Raw genomic sequence first — 20,883 nt, forward strand, 5'->3', positions numbered from 1 at the left:
ATCAACAACTAGTTTTTAAACTAATGTTTACCTTTGTTTAGGGCAGGGATGGGCAGCTTGGAAATATTTCCCTGATAAGAGAGTAATATTTTGGCGGTGGTGCATTGCATGCCAGATATAGATGGTGCAGAAGCCAGGATATAGATGGAGTGATAACCAAATGTAGACAAGGCCTCTCCCATTCTCACTGGCCTTCACCGTTTGTTTGTCTCCCAGATCATGCAATTCCCCAACCTGCTTTTCAGTTTGCCCAGCAGGCTTTCAAAATAAGATATTGCTTTTGCCAGGAGGGATTAATTGCTAGAAGATAAGCTTTTGAAAATTACATATGCGGGGCTAGAGATTGCCCACTCCTGGTTTCAGAAACACTGCTGTATCTATGGGAAGCTTGACTATCAGAATTGCTGATCTCTAGGGCTAAATCCAATGTTAGTCCCAATCACAATAAACTTACTGAAACGAGCAAGACTTCTTAGTTGCCATTAACGTAAGTCCCATTGATTTCATTGGCTCTGCTTAGTTGGAACTAATATTGGATTTAATAATCTTCCCTCTTCATTTAAATCAGTATCTACCATTTTTATTCTTATGCAAGTCATTGAATTTCTACCAGTTAATTTCTATCTGCAATTCATGCAAATCGCTAAATTTCTACTGCTTTTTCTTTCCTTAAAGCCCCTTGCTGATCACCATCCATGGCCAAAGTACGTATCTGAAGACGATCTTCTGCTTTTTGCTAGCAGAATAAAGATTCTCCGTATCTTCGCTAAACTACATGGCTATTTAGACTTTCCCACTAATGACTGGTGGACAAAACTCCAGCTTCCTTCATATGTTCTGAAACGGGCTTTGAAATTAATACACCTCTGCAAGGAGTGTGAAGTAAGCTCTGCTCTGGACACTTTAATCACAGAAATAATAAATTCACCAGACTGACCATCATTATGTTACAAGCAGAGAGTTATCTAATTGTTGTTAAGGCATAGCTACAATAGAATTCAGAGCTTGAAAACAACAAGATACAAGCAACTTACTTTTCACCAGTTATTTGGTGGCAGGGTTAGTGGTGCAACTGAGGCATTATAAAGTCATGTTTCAGATGAAACACTGGAAGGAATAACGTTTTCTCATTAGGTTTTGTCCAAAGGATCTTGGAGGCTAGTTGGATGCAACACAACATCATTGTTTAGAGCTGCTGCATTCAAAGTCAAAATAGCTATAGTGACATCCAGTTTCTGACAGAAGAACAAGAAGCATCAGCTCATTTTTGAAGTTATGCATGTTGACAGGAATTTTTCAGGTGTTATGCCATTCTCCTATCAGTCATCAGCCCCACCCAGCAAAATAATCAAAAGTAACAAAGTAATAAAAAATGCAACAAACTGCTTTTGATATTGTAACCAATAATGGCAATAAGTTACTTTCCTAACACTATAGAAGTAAAATGAATGAATTATTTCAACAAAATAACTTTCTAAGCTCTGGTTAAGTTATACATATTCAGGTGTGGTGATGGACTTGGAGCTTCATCTGTGCCTGGCATAGAACAGTTAGTAAAATACCCGAGATCTTTTTGGGTCATCAGTAATATATTCAGTTATAATCTGTTTCAAATTTCATCCAAAAGACAGCTGTTTTCAGCTACAGCCAAGAGGTGTAAACAAAATAGACCTCATCTAAAAGACCTCTACTGGGCAAGCTTGGCTACTGAAAAGCCCCTCTTCTATATGTGCATAGATTGCATTTCAGATAGAATGGAAAGTAATACTGTACCTGAAAATAATTCAAGAGCTCAGTTCAAAAGACTGTCATTCCCTTCTAGAAGCACTGCACTGCAAATTTGCTAATATGCAGAGTGACCCAACAGTCCTTTTAGGACCACAAATGACAATAATTTCTAACATTTTAATTTGTTTTTTATTTTTACCAATATTTCATATGCATCCATATTTTTAAATGGCACACTCTGATATAAATAAAGAAAGATCCAATATATTCCCTATCCATTTTAAATACATCAAATATTATCTCTATACTTCAAATTAAAAATACCTTGTAAAGTTAAGGGAAGCCAGTGTCAAATATACCCATGTAACTGACGGGTGATTGAGGCTGAGAGGACACTAGCTGGCCCAAAGGCTATTCAATGAGTTCAAAACACATATGATCTCACCAATAGACTTTCCAGCTGAAGGTGATGTTCTGGTTACTTGCCACACTGAAGGTAATAGCAGTCATATGTATGCAGATATATGACAATCTGCTGCAGAGGAGGAAAAGTATGTGGCACTGCCCCACACAAGCTCTGTATTTCAAAATTCACTTTCTTGTTAGTAGTAAGTTATAGCATGTAAAATCACCTTCTGTAAGTAAAGGTTTGTTCATTCCTAATGGATGGGGACATGTTCAGAACTTTCCATTTACAATTAGAAATGCTCTCACAACATAGGTTTATACTTCTGTTGAGACCACTGTTTTGAACATAGGCAGATTTTTGTTAGCATCTCAGAATACTATTTAGGAATAATTTCAGAAACAAAACTAAGGCTTCAACTCCCCCACTTTTAGGTCAGAGGTGGAGAGTCTTTAGCTCTCCAGATCTTTTGGAATGCAGTTTCAGTGATCCCTTATCTCTCCCCCCCCCCCCATGGAGTGCAGGCCAATTATCTAGAGAGCTAAATTTCTCCTACCTTTGTTGTGCAAAATGTCTCCAAAGATATGTCTGAATCAGTTGCTAAGAATATTTTATCAAAGATAATGAACAGAACACTCTTTAAATGATGTTCAGAACACATACAGTTAAATGCTTTTTTAAAAAAATAGGATTTCCAAAAAGCATACAGGAAACAGAAATATATGAAGATTCATTACAGTTCAGGTTTCAAACTGTTCATTCTGTAAATACCTATTCATTGATAATTATGTATTACTTTATTCACTTTTAGTGATCTTTCCATCACTAAATTATGTCTGACTTTCTGGTAGGGCAGGAGATGAAAAAACAACCCACACCTAGGTTCAGAAAGCTTAGTAACACAATTGCAACTTCTCAATTACCTCTTCACTGATTATGAGTTCAGCATAATGTTTAACATGTTTTAGGCAGAGTCTTGTTTCTTTTACTTTGCATCAGGAAACAGAGAACACTGTTTTGCAATCAAAAGCGCTATTAAAAGAAGGCAAGTTAGAGGTTTGCTCACCAAATGAATTTTGTCCCATGGATCTTCCAGAGGTTAAATCACTCTGGCTTCCAATGTTGAAATGGACTGCCAGAGCAATGGACCTGTAAGGCTTTATTTGTTCTCTTTCCTTACATTTCATTAACTTGATAAACTGGGTTCTTATATCCTTGCTGTATAGTGAATAGATAAAAGGATTGATCAGAGAATTGGTTTCTCCTAAAACAAACAAGAAATCTCTCAACACTGGGTTTATGTTGCATGAGTTACAGGCGGCTTTCACAATGGCAGTCACGTAGTAAGGTCCCCAGAATAGAATAAAGCAGATGATCACAATAAGGACTGTCCTGAGAGCTTTGAAATGGCGGAGATGAGCAATGAAAGTGTCTTCACGCAAGTAGATGCGTTGGATTTGCTTGTGTTGCAGATAGGCTATTCTTCCCACTGAGAGATGCAAGGAGCACAAGATCAACAAAGCAGGAACAAAGATACCAAAACAGATTATGTATAGGTAGTCACTCTTGGCAGCAGTCAGGACTCCACAAGGACCTGCATAATTGCTTTGCTGCAGTTGTGAGGAAATAACTGCCATGTGTCCTACTAAGAAGGAAATAATCCACAAGACGACGAGAGAGATGATGATGGGTTTCTTGCTCATGAGAGTGGGGTAATGTAGGGGTAACTTCACTGCCAAATACCTGTCCAAAGAAACCAAGAGCAAAGTGAGAATGGAGCCAATGCAAGGAGTAATGCTCAAGGAGATACGCAAGAGGCAAAGGAGCAGGTTGGTGTCAAACAGAGCATCTGTTGCATCATCCAAAGCATCCCCAATGCACATAATGCCAACTAGGAGATCAGCAGCTGCCAAGTTGAGGATGAAGACATAGTTCCTGCTTGGTCTCTTTTTCTTCAACTGGCAGATAACAATAATCACTAGCAGGTTGGCAGACGGGATGAAGACACCTAAGGCAGCATGCAGCACTGTAGACACTAGAGCAGGCATCTTCTTTAGGAAACTGTGATGGAAACATTGAGTTTTAAGATCTACTTTGCAGATACATATTATACTGCACCCACAAGATGCAACATCAAGGCAGGCATAAACATGCACCTCAGATTTCTGAAAACAAAGCAGGAAAAATGAAGTATCTGATGGGTAGACGCCTTTGTTGTGTTGTTGGACGATTTTCTATAAATTGAAGCAAACTGTCCACAGGAGCACTGCTGATGTCTTTTTAGCTACCAGCTTCCCATTTCCTTTGGTTAACTACAGGTAGTTCTTCTTAATCTGATGTGTTTGAAGATGCTCTGAGGTCCAAAGTCCTGCCGGATCAAAGCTTCAGGCAAAATGAATTCAGTGACTAAGATAATGGGAGGAAACATCTAGGGAGGGAGTCTTGTTCAGTCGATTCATGGAATTCTCTTTTGACGCAGAAAGATAAGGAAGTAGTTTGGCAAACACAAGAGATACACTGTAACTCCAGACCTGGTAGGCATGTAAAATCAGTCCATGCGTAAAAAGCATTTGCTTTGTCCATGCGAGAAAATGATCCAGAGTGTTGCTGCTATTAATATATACAGCACATCATTAAGATACTGATTATTTGAGCCTGAAAAAAATGTCTTGTGTTCCATCTGGCTAAGTGGATGGTGGCTTTCAAACTGGAAGCTCAGGGTTTAAACAAAGAAAATCTCAACAGAGCCTAGGCTTTGCAATACTGCTTGTCTTTGAAAGATTCATTAACCAAGTAGCTGAGGGCTCAGCATTTTCTACAATTTAGGCTTTTAAATTAGAATATACTTCCAGAAATGAACCATCTCCCAACATTTCTCCTAATCAAGGCAGGAATACTAAATGGGGCAGTGCGGTTTCTATAGTAGGAAATATCCCATATGCTCAATTTTCATATGCTGCAAAGACCACATAGTTATTCTTTTCAAAAAGAACAATGCTAACTTTCATAGGTCACAATTTCTCATATATACAGAAGCTCATTTTGGAAGGTAGAAAACTTGCTGAAGAGACCATTACTTTTAATTTACTGAGCAAATCAAGAACATAACACAGGGCTATCCACCTATCCTCTTGGCCATTACTTGCCTATCAATTTCAAAAAATGAAAAATAACATTAAAAAAAAGAATATTGCAGGTATCAGTCAATTCCCTTCATCTAACAAAATGGAGAACTAGATATGCTGTATATAAGAAATTGATTTTTTCCAGATATGCAAAAATGTGATTTGTATAGTTACAAAAACCACTAAAAGGCAATATAGGAGTTGGTTCTCAGTGCTTCCATATGGTAAAATGGTATAGGGAATCTACATCAAGTAATGATTGTATGGTTGAATAGATATTTCTGGAGTTCATCCATAGGATCTTAATGCACTCACAATTAAGATGATCTGCAAGTATGAATAATTTTAAGAAGTCTCATTCCATTTTGAGAAACAGTATGAGGATTTTATCATTCAGGCCCAGTTTCCAGCCTGGACAATTAAAGCAACCATACCAGCCAGGATGCAATTTCATATACTGCAGGGCTTTGAAAAGGGTAAGTTGCTTTGGTGATAGCTGCTAAGGGTGCTGGCTATTTAGGGACCACTAGAAGGCCGTGTCAGACAATAATCCTTTTTGAAACAGTAGTTTACTCTTGATCAGATTAAAAATATTTCATTGAAGAGATCTATAAACATAGTCAACTGAATATGCACTGGCTAGTTGTAGAATTAACATTAGTATTTTCTTTAGGCGACAGTTTTGTTTTGTTTTTTAGCTGGCAAGGAGATGGAATTATTTGGGCAGAACTTCCTTGCTTGATGCAAACATACATGCTTAGGTAGGGAAAAGCTTTGAGAGAAAGTCATGACCTGAAACACAGTGCTGGCTTGCACAATATATTCTGTATCGGTGGACAGAAAAGGCAATTCAGGTAAGACAGAAGTTTAGAAGAGTGGATATAGTGTCGTCGTTGTTTAGTCGTGTCCGACTCTTCGTGACCCCATGGATATAGTGTACAACTCTCAAATATACCAATACATAGTACAATGAAGTCTTCAATAACTTTTCAGAGTCACTGTTCCATTACTACCTGGTAACAACATAGCTCAATTAGAACCAAAAGGAATGTAAAGCAGCATGGAGTTCCAAAGAAATACACACTTCAGGGGGAAGAACACTTTAAATCAAAGCCACACTAGTTACTAAACCTCAGTTTTCTTGCTACCTTTAATGAAAGTAAACAGCAAGATCAAAATTGGGAGAAAATAACTGATAACTTGCAAAACCAAAACAGGAACAAATAACTAGACACTACTTCACTTCATTTTCTGCCAAGCAACCTATGGACTTTAGCTGATCAAAGAAAATTAACAATCAGTTTCCCAGAACAAAGTGCTCTGTGAAGAAGGGAAATAGACACAAAAAACCTGAGTCATGACAAATTTGAAACATAAAAGTACAGATGTACTTGACTCTGCTATATTTAGCTAACTACACAGAACTACTTTAACTGAAGCTTGCTCCAATACATGGTCAATTTATCTTCTCTCCAAACAGTCTATTTGCTAAGTTCACATTTATTGCAGATTCTGATTTTATGTTGACTGTTATAAAATAGATATCACTAGTGACTTCTCATTAATGGCTACCATAACAGTTCTAGTAATAGCTCAGCAAACACAGTTTTAAAAGCATTTGTACCTTTCAGATGTTTCTAAGCAATTTACACAACACCATTTGCCAAGCTTTTAGGGCCTTTAGGATAACCATTTGTGACCCTGAGAAGGACCTGGTAATGCAAGTTTAATAGGTGAAATGTGCGTACTGCCAATTGTCACTAAGGAGCTATCCAGATTCAATACCCTGCCTTTAGTTTTTCTGCAGTGGAAGAAGTCGCTCTATTATGTCAACCTCATATATTAGAAATCTCCCAAGCAAAGCAGGGTTTGTAAGGTTCAGGAAACAGCACCCTGAAAAGTAAAGAATTAAATAAAACTCATATTTTGAGCACAAAATTCACAATATATTTCAAGTCATACTATTTAACTACTTTGACAGTCCAAAACTGCTGAGGAAGAACACACACAAAAAGTCATTTATAGGGTGAAAAGCAGCATATAAATAAAAACAAACAGTTCTGAGTGATATAAGATATACTTTCAATTGGCTTTTCTTCCTCTGTATATAAAGCTGAATTCCATAGGACTTAATACTCCAATAAACATGTATTATGAGGCAAAAATAAGAGTAATTTTTAAAATTAAAATTAATGCTTAATTGATACATTTACTTTAGTAGAAAGTAAAAGGGCATACACTATGAAGTGGTATATAAGCTGAAATAAATTATATACTGTACTGGTTACAAAGAAAAGTGGGTATGCTATATTGCTCTGAATGCCCGTGGCAATGACAAAGCTTCAGCAATATACTCCTCCTCTTTTGAGGTAGGATGGGTAATGAAGTTCTGTAAGCATTTGGGAGCTGTGCTTAAGAGGGAAAAATATTAGTCATGGAATAATTGAATTGGACAGGGCCTGTAAGGCCATCAAGCCCAACTTCCTATTCAATGCAGGAATCCAAGTCAGAGCAGATCTGACAGATGGTTGCCTTATGTTGATTGTTTACTTGGCTTCGTGAGGATGAGAAAAATTATTACTGTTACTTTAAAGGGAAATTAAATCTCGTGGAGACACGATTACAGCCGTAACAATGTTACATGTGTGCACTTCCAAGCACAGGATAAAAGAAGAAAATTTCTGAAGTGGCACCAAATTGGCAGTACAGTGGTGCCCAGCTTGACGCTGAAATCACTTAACAATGCCTTTTTTACAATCGCTATAGCAATCGCAAAACAATGATTCAATGGGTTTTTTTCATTTGACGACAATCGGTTCACTGCTTCGGGAACCATTTCTTCGCTAGACGACGATGAGAAACAGCTGACTGGCGGGTCGCAAAATGGCTCCCCGCTGTTTTCAGGACCGATTCTTCGCTTTACAGGCATCGCAAAATGGCCACCATATGGAAGATTTTCGCTGCACGAGCAGGTATTTCCCCCATTGGAATGCACTGAACCGATTTTCAATGCATTTCAAACAAATGTTTCTTTTTATTTATGCAAATTATGTTATGTGCTATGCTATAGGTCTAATTGTTTTTATAGTGTGTGTTGTAAGCCGCCTAGAGTGGTCACAACTGACCAGATAGGCGGGGTATAAATGAAATAGAAATAGAAATAGAAATAGAAATAGAAATAGAAATAAAAATAAATAAATAAATAAATAAATAAATAAATAAATAAATAAAGAAAGAAAGAAAGAAAGAAAGAAAGAAAGAAAGAAAGAAAGAAAGAAAGAAAGAAAGAAAGAAAGAAAGACAGTACTTGGAATAAATTTGGAAATTACAAGAGAAGCTAGGTGGAAAAATAACTTTAAAAGAAGATGAGCAAAAATTCTCTGGAGAAAATTCTACAGAGCAGAGGAATCTGCTTTGCTTCACAAAGCAGTTACAGCCAAAGTAGAGCTACCCCAAATGACCAGCCCATGTGCAAGTAATGAACCTGGGGACTTTCCAGCCATCTTGTAGGGGACTCAAGTCTGCCCTTGTTTTGGCAGAGGGACTCAGTGGTGGAAATTCAAATGCTTTAACAACTCCTCCAACTACCTAAATCTTGCACTGTCGTCGTTGCGGGTGGAGGGAAAGAAGGGGAAAGCAAACAGACCACCCATGTCTGAAGTCAGAGCTCTTCAGCTCACTGTGCACTGTGTAATTGCCAATCAACAGCAACCCTTCACTCCTATTGATTCTCTAATTTCCAAATATAGCTGTGGAACAATAATGGCCCGACTACATGGCAGAAATTACCATACAAAGATATTTCAGGTTTTGGTGAAAACTACGTAACTGTTTCAGCCCAAAACTAGTTTTGAAGGTATTGATCCTTAAGAATGCAGGCACTAAAGTGGTGTTGGTTAACTGTTTTATATCATATATTTATGATATATGATATAACACACCTAAGGAACTACTACCACAGATGCAATTTACTTGTTTTCAGAGTTTGAACTGTGAAGTACTCATGGGAAAGTCAAACAATGGCCTTAAAAGATAAATTTAAACTCCCATCCCACGACTGAGTTTATGACCAACTCTGAGTGTGTTTCACAATTTATTTATGAAGTCCAGGACTTGGCCAGACTATTGATAGTGTTTTGGTGGTTTGTAACCTTCTAAGCTGTGGAAGATATACTGTATTTTTTGCACCATAAGACTCACTTTTTTCCCACAAAACACGGGTGTGGAAAGTCTGTGCGTCTTATGGAGCGAAGAAAACAGATTATATTTTCCTGTTTTCTTCTCCAAAAAAATTGGTGCGTCTTATGGAAAGGTGCGTCTTATGGAGCGAAAAATACGGTATTTGCTTCAGAAATAATTGCCACAGTGGACTAATCTGCTAGAACAAATAGAAGAGGTGAGAGGGGGGATAACCAATAATTGTAAGGTTTGTGCACAATTAAACATAAAGAACTTTAAATGTGTATACATTTCTGTTTGTTCCAAACAAAAATGTTCCTAAATGAAATCTTTCATTTCCTTTTTTTGTATATAAAGAAAGTATATTAAATATTTTTCAAATGTAAGGCTAACCTGGTGGGTGCTATGTAGCCCAAGAATTGTAGATGTTGATTTTTTAATGCATTAAAAACGCTGTTTTTGCTTTAAACTGATAATCAGGAAGACCACACAATAATTCAAGCTTCTTCACACAGAGTAAATGGAAGTTCTTTATTTAAATTAGTCACTTAGGTTCTTATTTAGGACAGCATAAAGACCAAACTACTTGATCGTTTAGACTGGCCCAGAAAACAAGACTTAAGATTGCAGAAAGAATCTGAACAGCACTTGGTCTTCTTTGAAGTCAGGATGTTGACGGAAGTTACTTTTCATATAATTTTGTTTATATTATTTAGTATACAATGCATCATTCACTCCGCAATATACTCTGAAAATATACAAAACTTACATGACTAAATCAACAATGTTTGATAGACATCAATCATCATCCAAACCAGTTTAAAAGATAACCTATACTTCTAAACATCTATTTTAAACTACAGATAGAACATACATCCCACATAAAGCAGATCAGACTTTTTTTTCCTGGGACAATATTAGGATATTAACTTATTCTGTCATTTTCTTAGACATGAATATAAGGGTTAGGTCGAGGCAAAGTTGGCTGCACTTAAGCCTTAAATTTCAATGGAGCTTAAGTGAAACAAATATAGCCTGAATCCAACTCAAAATAAAAAGCTGTAATCAGTTAATGCCTGCATTGTCTAGCACTGAACTGGTTGAATTAACATTTTTGTAAAAAAAAAAACACTATACAATATTATTGCACTCCTTGAAAGTGCAGTATTTAGAAACGTACCAGCACTGAAAGGGGTCTTGCATTAAGATTTTCAGGGAAACAACATGAAAGCGAAGAAGAGCATCCAGTCTGTACCAACAGCACGCTGTCTTCAGTACAGGCCTTCATTTATTTCGTTCATGCTGCTTTTCAAAAGTGTCACTTAACGTCTGAAAACACAGCAAGACAAAGATCAAACAAAAAACCATTTGAAGCTATTCTATATGAGATTTGCCAAGGAAGGGAATTAGAATAATCTAAAAGTCTTGATACCAGAAATAATGAATATACACTGTATGTTACTCTGCTACTATAAGAGAGAAGTTTATTAAATGAGGTTAGTGAGGGTATCTAGGTTATAAGATATCCCTCAAGCAGAAGCTTAGTTCGTTAACTAATACCAAACACTCAATTCTGATGATGCTGAATACTTTCACTATTTATTTATTTATTTATTTATTTATTTATTTATTTATTCATTCATTCATTCATTCATTCATTCATTTTTATTTACCATCCCTATGACCAAGGGCCACTATGGGCAGTTTAAAACAAAAGACTCAATAATTTAATTAAAACACCAATTCAAAACCACCAAAAATAATAATAAAATACAAAAACAGTACAAAGTATATTAAAATACAATTATGTAAAAACATTTAAAATGGTGGAATTAGTCATAATATGGCTAAACAAATTCAGCTGAGTCCACAGGTATGATATTTTGAAATGCCTGCCTGAATAATAGGGTTTTTAATGACTTTTTACTATGTATTTTACATAGAAAAATAAAATGAATAGCTAAGCAATCTTGGTGAAAAACTTACAAGAAGTGTTCAGTACTGATGGGCAGGGCTATGATCTATGATGGGGCATTTGCTCCATGTGCACATTGAGTTTCATTTCATTATCAAGGATTTGAACAAGCTGTTGCATGGAAGGAAGATGCCCAGATTCCAGCTTAGACCACACCGGAACATCTAAACAAGAGAGAGGGAAGGGGAGATGAAGCATAACTAGCACACTAATGTAACATTTATAGAGCTTAATGGTCTCTAGTTGTTGCTCTGATCTGAAATGCATCAACTTTAGATCTAGAATAAGACTACTGATACAAACTACTGAATATTGTAACAATCAAATGAAGATCTCAATTTTATCAAACAAGAATTCAATCACTATTTTTGAGCAGACAATTTTACAAAAACTAGAGAAATCCACAATTTTAAGAGCCTTAAATCTATTCTCACCTTTAAACTAGAAACAAGACATACCAGAATATATGCAACAATGGATACTTTATTGGGAATTTTTTAGATGTCAATGAAGACATAAGGAAGACATGAAAGCTACATGTCTCCTCTTAAGATGTCCAGGGGTGGCCATGTGCAGCAGTGACTTTTGGAAGTAGCCCATTCATGATCTCATTACTCTACTGTAGTCTCATCCCCTGTATGTGCCTGGCAGCATCATAGAAACTGCAACAATAAGTACAATTAAATTAAACCTATAAGGAAGATACAAAAAAACTCACCATTTAAAGTTATTTCAAATGCACCTGTTGACATGCATTGGTTCTCAATCATGTTACTCAGGAAGAAAACCATCATACAAGCATAGACCTAAAAATTAAGAGAATTCATCTAACTTATTTTGTTTAAATGCATATATGCCAGTTCTTATATATATACTGTACATTCTATTTATATTACTATTTGGTGAAACATCCATTTTCTTTTTGTTCATGACTAATTAAAATGTTCATCTTCCTCATATCCTAGGAAGAACCTAGAAAGAACTTTCAAACAACACTTTGAAAATACATACCAAAAAGACTACTATTATGTACTGTATTATTTTCTAAAATACATTTAAAATAGCACTATATATAAAATGTAACCTCTTTTACGTAGTGGGTAAGTAAGTGCACAAATGCTCCATACAAGATATCACTTCCTACTGTTAATATGCCTTATTACTATTTGGCTTCAAATCCTACTGATTTTGTTCTCATTGCATTACTCTACAGAATGCTCTTTTAGTGCCTATACACCAAGGACAAATTGATGCAATCATCAACAACACGATACTGGAAGTTCCCACAAAGATAAATGTTTCAACTCCTCATTAAAAAACCTTAAGAGTGCTATTTCTTGGACAAAACCACATCTACTATGTATTACCCAAATCCTTCATCTAGTCAGTTATTTTGAAACAAATGCTTCAGAATGTCTAACAGTGAAAATGCTAAGATCCCAGTCCCTTACTTCAAATGTAAGGCAATGTGGATGCATTCTGTTCTCCCAGACCTATATGTGCCAGCCAATAAAGAAACCATTGCTCCTGGTGGCAGTAAGAAGGACCATGAGTGGCCATGCCCCAAATTCTTATTTGAGGGCCAAAAATACATATAAATAAAATTAATAACAACTAGCATTTTTTTTCATCTCTATCTTACAACAACTTAATTTTATTATTATAATCTCGTGAACAAGGTGGGGAAAGCTTTTTCCCTACTCACCATTATCAGAAAGAGTTTGCTTACAACAGCACTTTCAACTAAATAAACAAATAGGCTGGTTTGGCACATTATGGTAACCTGGGGATCAGCAGATACCCTGCCTTAATATGGACATGCTTGCAATGGCAGCGACCAAAAAATCACAAACCTTTGGTCCATGATTTGTTTAGTACAACATGCAATCCTGCACAAGCCACCAATCTGTTTTTCCACAAATAAACCAAACCCAAACCTAGATACTATCCCTAGCTTCTTAAGAAACAAAGTGCTGGGTTTACCTACTACTCTAAACAAACCATGGACTGAAATCTAGTTGTTTAGAAACATAATAAGCTACTTTAGTCCAAGTCAGAGCACTAGTCCTTCCACCACATTTCCATCAACTTTGTGTGTGTGCGCGTGTGTGTGTGTTTGTTTATTTATTTATTTATTTATTGCATTTATACCCCGCCTATCCAAGGTTTCAGATACAATTCCTTCCTAAGCACCACAGAGGATGATGGAGACTGAATATGGGATCTTTTATGTGCAAAAATGTGCTCTGTTGCCGACTTCTACATGCAAAAGGTCCCAGATTTGATTTATGAAAAACTACTCCTCACAAAAGAAAACCAACACTACTCAGCGTAAAAAATGTGATGCTAGGTGGAGCAAGTAAAGCAAGAGCCTGCACACAGACTCCCCAGGGTTTCCACAGAACCATGGTGTATCGTGATGGCCAAACGTATTCACAGTGAAGGTAGCTTCCATCATGTCAAAAATCAACATTTCGGAAAAAGTACCTTATTTTCTTGACCCCATTGCCAGATGCTTGGAGCTTGCATTCCAAACAAAGCAAAAGGATCCTTGCCAACAATAATGAAGCCTATTAGCACTAGTTTGAAGACTGACAGGAAAGATGCTATATGTCTGCCAAAAGAAAAAGAACATGTCAATCATTAAAGATAGCTATAGATATATTTAATGTATCAAGAAAGTCAAAAATCATTTATACATAGCTACATATCGCTGCTTTCACTTTATCAATACTGCATACTTGAAAACCTCACATTCTACATTCTAAGAGATTACAACAGATAAGTGAGATTTCAGAAGGTATTTTACTACTTAGAATTTAGAATAAAACTCTTCTCTGTTTGGGGGATTATTCATCTGCATAGGAACTACTGTAAATATTCTACCTACCATGTTTCCCCGAAAATAAGACAGGGTCTTATATTAATTTTTGCTCCAAAAACACATTAGGGCTTATTTTCAGGGGATTTTTTTTTCATGTACAACAATCTATGTTTATTCAAATACAGTCATGTCATCTTCTGGTTGCTACACAATGGTGAAAGGCTGGGTTTCACTTAACTAGGGCTTATTTTTGGGGTAGGGCTTATATTACGATTATCCTGAAAAATCATACTAGGGCTTATTTTCAGGTTAGGTCTTATTTTCGGGAAAACAGGGTACTGTAAAAGCATTATGTCATTACTAGCTTGCCAATTCAAGACAGTATCTAGGTAATCCCATATTCTCACAGAACTGAATTATTTCCACTGGAACCAAGCTAATATTACTCATCATGTCAAAGAATCTGAGCTGCCCAAACTATTGCAAATTATGTATTTAGCACTCTATAACTCAAAAGTAGCTTACCTATATATAGGTTGAGGGAGATAATTTTCCCCTTCAATGCGGATGTCTGGGTACCGCTGGCTAATAACCCGCATGTACTCCTCAAACACCCGCCGATATCCTCAGGAAACACTAAACAGAAATGTTTAATTAAACATGGTTGTACTTATGTATAAACAGTAATATAATTTGGTTGCTGTGGGTTTTTTGGGCTCTTGGGCCGTGTTCTGAAGGTTGTTCTTCCTAATGTTTTCCCAATCTCTGTGGCCGGCATCTTCAGAGGACAGCACAGAGACTGGCGAAACGTTAGGAAGAACAATCTTCAGAAGATGGCCCAAGAGCCCGAAAAACCCACAACAACCATTGGAACCCAGCCGTGAAAGTCTTTGCAAATATATTAATATAATTTAATTAGAAATAATGAATTCCCATTATTTATATGCTCCATTCCAATGCAACCCTGTTTCCTGAAAATAAGCCTTGAGAGATTCCTATATTCTTGAGCATGTTTTGTGCAAATGGAAACTGCACAATAAAAATTGCTCCTTTTGATTCCACTGATAGAAGCAATTTTATGGTGTTTCCCCCCACTAAATTTGGGCTTCAAGCTTAGTATTTCGATCCCATTTTTTCCCAAAAATTCAAGGTAATTTTAATATTAAATAATATAAACAAGGCAGCTGTACAAAAAATTTCTAAAACCAAATTTAACACCACTTACTAGTTATGCTGACTTAAAGAAACTTTCTATATAAATGTGAGGCCCCCAAAGTGGAGGCCTTAGTGGGAGTGCCGTCGCTCTCAAAGAGAACCCTCTACACACAGACATCCCCACCTCCGTCCCCACCGCGTCGGGAAGAGAAAGGCGTGGAGACCCCTGATTGGGAGCAAGTGGTCGCCGAACCCCTTACCTTAAACAAGGGGGTAGATACGCGAGACCTGGAGGCGACTATGAAAGGGTTAACTCTTTCCCCGGGACCCGGGGAATCTTTGGCGGGAAGAAGGAGGGAGGAGATTGAGGCGGCGGCGGGAGATATAAGAGGGAAGCCAGCAGAAATACCGGGGGGTTGGGAGTGGATCTGGTTAGAGGATCCTTGGACCCACAAATGGGAGCAGGTCCGAGTCCCCCATGAGGAGGCCAAGAAACGCCGCCAGCTGGGGCTAAAACCTCGCCCATCATACTGGGGGGAGACCGAGGCCAAGGAGTGGAGGAGGAAACTCTGGGAGGAAAGGGAAGCTGTGGCACGAGAACTGGAACGTAAGAAACAATGGCATATAGCCGAGTTGAGGAAGCTGGGGGGTTATCCGGCCCCTGGGGAGTCGATGTCGGAGATGGGTCGTCTTGGGGTGAGTGGAGCGGGGACGAAGAGACAATTCCGTTGATCTGCTGGAAGAAGAATTGGACCCTGGGCAGGGGACTGTGCCGTTACTAACAGGACCTTGGAACCCAGAGACAACCAACCCTTTTGTAAATAGTTTATGGACCCCGTTGAAACCTAGTAACATGTTGCAAGAATCTCTGAACCCCTTTATAGGAGTGAACCATGTTGGAGTTGAAGTTGCAATAAATACAGAACCCTTTGATTTACCTCAACCGACTCATCCTTTATTTGGAGAACAGACAGCCCCGAAAACTGAACCCTCACAATAAACCAACATACAATTTCATTTGTCAAATCTGAATACTTACTAAACAGTAGGCTAATCATTTTTATTTGATTAGCTACTACTGAAAGGATGGGGTTGTGCAGAGACAAAGAAAAAAATAACACTGTCCAGTAAGTAAGTTCCTATATTTTCATATTTAAGCTAATTAAGTGTCATTGCTGTATAAGGAATACCTAATAGGATTATTTTAAAAGGATTTAGCAAATTAAGGAAAAAGACGGGACAGTATGCAAACCATAGGTACACCAATAAAAAGAGATGCAAAGCATAGCAGCAAGAACAAAATGCTGTTATGTAATTGTAAATGGCCAATGCACCATTACTGAAGAGTTCTACTGTTATGAAGCATCAAAGGGAAATGTTATTTCAATCTATGTTTCAAATTCACCTATTTTGTTGCTGATTTGCATCAACTTGACTGAAATCTATTCACTGTTCATTAGCATATTAAAAGCATTAAGTGCCTTACTTGGAATTACTCTGCTAACAAAGTATCAGTTCCCTTCAATATCAAAATTTATCACTCTAGTTTTTTGAAATTTTTTTGCAAAAACTAGGAAAATGTAGCAAGCAGAGAACTCTCTCTGTACAGTGGTGCCCCGCATGACGATAATCCATTCCCCTGAAATTGCTGTTAAGCAAAATTGCCATCATGCAAAAAACAATTCCCCGTTGGAATGCATTGAAACCCATTTAATGTGTTCCAATGGGGAAATTATCTCGTTGTCCAGCAAAGATCGCCCATAGGGAAGCCATTTTCCAAGCGCTGATCAGCTGTTAAAATGGCTGCCCTGCGAAGCATGGGTCCGGAAAACACAGGGTACCCATTTTAGGAACCCGACGATCAGCTATAAAGATCGTCGTCCTGCAAATAAACGGTCCGCGAAGCATGGACCATATTGTCATCAAGCGGAATTCTCCCATAGGAATGACTGTTTTGCGAATCGCTATAAGCGATTGCAAAAAGTCACCGTCCTGCGGATTTGTCGTACAGCAGGCAGACATTTTAGGAAGCATGGGTCCGGAAAACACAGGGCAGTCATTTAAGGAACCCAACGATCAGCTGGAAAATTCCTTGTCTTGCGAACAAACGGTCTGCGAAGCACGGATCTAATCGTCGTCAAACAAAAATCCATAGGAAACATCGTTTTGTGATCACAAAAAATTAATCGCCCTGTGGATTCGTCGTTTAGTGGGGTCGTCGTCATGCGGGGCACCACCATATTACATTCATTTTCTTCTTGAGATCCATGCTTTTCACCTGATGCTGCAATAGCATGTTGAAAACTCAAATTCTACACTATTCTGCTACGCCAGTTACTATGTTTATCACTCTACACCAGGCTTGTCCAACCTGCGGCCCGAGGGCCGCATGCGGCCCAGTTCAGCTCATAATGCGGCCCAGTGCAATTTTTTATTTTTAAAGAAATTCCAAAGTTTTAAGTTACATTGCCAGCGCTTGCAGCCAGAATGTGGCTGGGGCATGTCACAACAGTAGAGGAGGGAGGGAGAGAAGGAAGGAGTGGGAGGGGAGGGGACAGGGGGGCTGCGTGACTGCATTGCGCCGTCCCCATCAATAGATGGACCCCCTCCCGGCCCCATAAAGCCGCCAGAGTCAAGCTGGCAGCCCCTGCTGTCGGAGATCACAGCTGCCGTTAAGCGCACTTGGACTGGGGCTGCGGAGGATGGCTAAGGCTGCCCCCCCCATGTGGCCCAAACCAAATGTATGTGCGGCCCAAACCAAATTTTCACCTTCTAATGTGGCCCAGGGAAGGTGAAAGGCTGGACACCCCTGCTCTACACTGTACTATTAAACATACATCAAGGACTTTAGGAACTTTATTCTTTAGTGCTGCTTAATGTGCAACTACTTTTAAATTAAAATGAAGATTACAGAACAAAGAACAATTACAAAACCACCTGTAATCGCCTCTAAAGACAATAGCTCTGGTAGCAAACTTACTTCTAAAATATCTGAATGCAGCTACAAGGAAGGTTCCATTTCCATCTAGGTAATTTAGAAAGAGTGTCCATTGAAACAAAAGGCTGTATCAGAAAAACCTGACTGTGTTTTACTTGTATGTTGATTAATCTAACTCCCAAATGATTTACAAGAGTCAGTCAGATGTGAACACATGCAGGCAATGCTATCTTGCATTTTGTTTCAACAAGAATTTCCAGTTCAGTGTGTTTAGAAACCTTGTGTTTCTTTAATTGCTTCCTACTCTGACTTCTTACTGAGTTTTGTTTTATAACAAGTATAACGTTCAGAACCTTTGTTTTGCTTCACAGTTGTCCTCTTCAACAATGGCTTACTTTTAAACTGCAAAAATGGGATTTTACAATGGCATAACAAGAATGCACATACTTTTTCTGTGTGGTGTTCAAAATTATTTGAACACCACACAGTATTTTTCCACACTGAAGACAAATACAATCTGTCCCTTATCCAGCTCCCTGATTTTGCATACAGCATCAAAGCAAAATAAGGGAGCTGGATAAGGGACAGATTGTATTTGTCTTCAGTGTGGAAGAGATTGTCACTCTCGAATAGGTCTTAGCCACACTAGACACTGTTCCACATCCTCCATACAAACATACTGGCCTTATGATAAACATGAGGATCTCAGAGGAATATTTATTTAGCAACCCCACTTGTAGCAAATTGATGGATTACACCGATCCCTGTTCAGTACTATATGGAAGCAAAGTCCCTTGACTGCCCAGTACAAAATGGAGGGAAAGCAGGTAACCATGCCAGTGCCCCTTTGCTACTATTTCCTTCAGAGCAGGACTCCAGGACATAATAGTGTAGTATGTTCTATTTCACTACATTCTCTAAATGCCTATGCTTCCTGTCAACTTGTATTGGTCCCTTCACCATAATGCAGTTCATGAAACCCCTTAAATATTTTAATACCTCACTTACAGTCTCCCCATCTTCAGTGACACCTCCCTACTCAATAGTCCAGGTATACACACTTTTTCCTCCCCTGCCTCTTAAGCATACAACACCATCCTAACATTTTACTCTCTCCACACCTACTATCTATTCTACGCTACAACGCATATACTGTATTTGCTATCCTATCCCTCCTTATCCCCATGGGTCTCAACTTCCTCTTCATGCTTTCCAGCCCCTTTAAACCATGTTGTTGTTATGTACCGTCACTTAGAGTGGGCCTAACAGGTCTTCTAAGCTAAGTAGGATATTTATTAACCAGTTCCATGCCCAAGCAGGGATTCAAACCTTGTTCTCCAGAGACCCAGTCCATCACTCTATCCACTACACCTGAGTATCATTTTAAAACAGTCAAAATAGATATGCCTAACACTCTGCAAAACCCACTCTACAGAGCAGAGGTGAAAAGCCCTATCAGTCTTTTCCACCTAAAACAACAGAGGAATCTCATGGGCACCTTAAAGACTGCCAAGAAGCCTTCATCACTAGCTGTGCTGGCTAAGATTTCTGGGAGTTGTAGTCCAAGAACATCTTGGACCCCAAGATTGGGACCCACAGCTCTAACGTGACCTCTGAATGCAGCACTGGAAGAGGTTCTACCGAATGAATTTATTACAATTTAAGGAGCCACCAGCTTCCTCGGTGCTTTCACCCTCGCCTGACGTCACTTCCCCCACTTTGGGGGAAGTCCGCCGCTTTGACTACCTTCACAGTTTCAGGCCTTCCGGACATTTATACGTCCTACTGCTCGAGATGCTGTGGGATCGTTACTGTCCAGCCCCCGTATTAACATGGGAGGCGACCTTGCACCGAGAGAGGAAGGCCGCCAGACGGGCCTCTCTGCCTTGCCGAGTTTCCCCTCTCGATTACTACCTAGCTGGGACCAGGAGACAGCTCTCCCCATTCCCCCCCACCTCTTCCCTCCTCCGAGGCGTGGCCCCCCTCGGCTCGGACCCTCGCCCCTTAGGGCCCCCCATGGGTCCCTCGCCCCAACCGGCAGCCGGGATCCCCTCCCGAGGCGGCTAGTCCCCTCTCCGCGCTTCCGCAAAGGTTTCCTCCCTGCCTCACAAGTACCACCGCCACCCCCGTCCCCCAAGGCTCCCCGAGGCAGGCCGGGAAGCCGGGCCGGACCACGAAGCCGGGTTCCCCTCCTCCGCCCCTCCTTTACCAAATCTGGAACTTGAGGAGCGGCCCCGTGGCGTAGGCCATGCGCAGCTTCTTCCCCGGCGGCAGTCCGCCAGGCTGCGCTGAAGTCCCGCCGAAGCCCACCGTCAGCAGCAGCAAGAGCGCCAGGGCCGGCTTCATTTTCTGCCCGCTGCCGCCCTTTTGGACCCGGAACCCCGCCGCCGCTGCCTCTTTCTAGGGCTCTAAGCGGCAAGGTCACGCGAGCCGGCGTCGTTATGCGCCTGCGCCGGCCGGGCCGCGTGCGGAGTGGGGGAGGGGAAGGGACGCCTATTCTCGAGAGTGGCGACAACGCCTCACCAACCGCCGTTGCTGTGGAAGCGGGAAGGT

The 20,883-nt window shown here is 39.4% G+C and overlaps 3 protein-coding genes across 5 annotated transcripts in view; 1 reads left to right on the forward strand and 2 right to left on the reverse strand.

Annotated features, from left to right (window-relative positions):
- ERICH6 (glutamate rich 6) overlaps nt 1–7,273 on the forward strand; it is a 41,602-nt gene extending 34,329 nt beyond the window's left edge. Inside the window, exon 18 of the mRNA XM_020781843.3 lies at nt 676–7,273. Within this exon, the coding sequence (XP_020637502.3) occupies nt 676–936 (261 nt within the window). The 3' untranslated portion in view covers nt 937–7,273. The remainder of the gene's footprint in view (nt 1–675) is intronic.
- SELENOT (selenoprotein T) lies at nt 1,895–20,779 on the reverse strand. Of its 3 annotated transcripts, none has more exons than XR_013542949.1 (7): nt 20,540–20,779; nt 14,763–14,873; nt 13,901–14,027; nt 12,132–12,219; nt 11,425–11,577; nt 10,619–10,767; nt 1,895–3,877 (listed from the first exon to the last, which is right to left on the reverse strand). XR_013542949.1 is itself a non-coding variant. In XM_020781883.3 (6 exons), exons 1-5 carry the CDS (start codon nt 20,674–20,676, stop codon nt 11,453–11,455), a joined length of 588 nt encoding a protein of 195 aa, XP_020637542.1. In that variant the 5' UTR covers nt 20,677–20,779; the 3' UTR covers nt 9,956–10,767; nt 11,425–11,452. The 3 variants fall into 3 exon arrangements, 1 of the variants encoding a protein (XP_020637542.1); XR_002299511.3 differs by lacking the exon at nt 1,895–3,877 and adding an exon at nt 9,956–10,186; XM_020781883.3 differs by lacking the exon at nt 1,895–3,877 and having other exon boundaries at nt 9,956–10,767.
- Nucleotides 3,130–4,182, reverse strand: LOC144587770 (glucose-dependent insulinotropic receptor-like). Its single transcript, XM_078389017.1, has one exon. It carries the CDS (start codon nt 4,180–4,182, stop codon nt 3,130–3,132), a length of 1,053 nt encoding a protein of 350 aa, XP_078245143.1.
- Nucleotides 20,780–20,883: the final 104 nt, after the last annotated feature.

The sequence above is a fragment of the Pogona vitticeps genome, chromosome 3 (genome assembly GCF_051106095.1).
Source record: "Pogona vitticeps strain Pit_001003342236 chromosome 3, PviZW2.1, whole genome shotgun sequence".
In the NCBI taxonomy this organism is placed as follows: domain Eukaryota; kingdom Metazoa; phylum Chordata; class Lepidosauria; order Squamata; family Agamidae; genus Pogona; species Pogona vitticeps.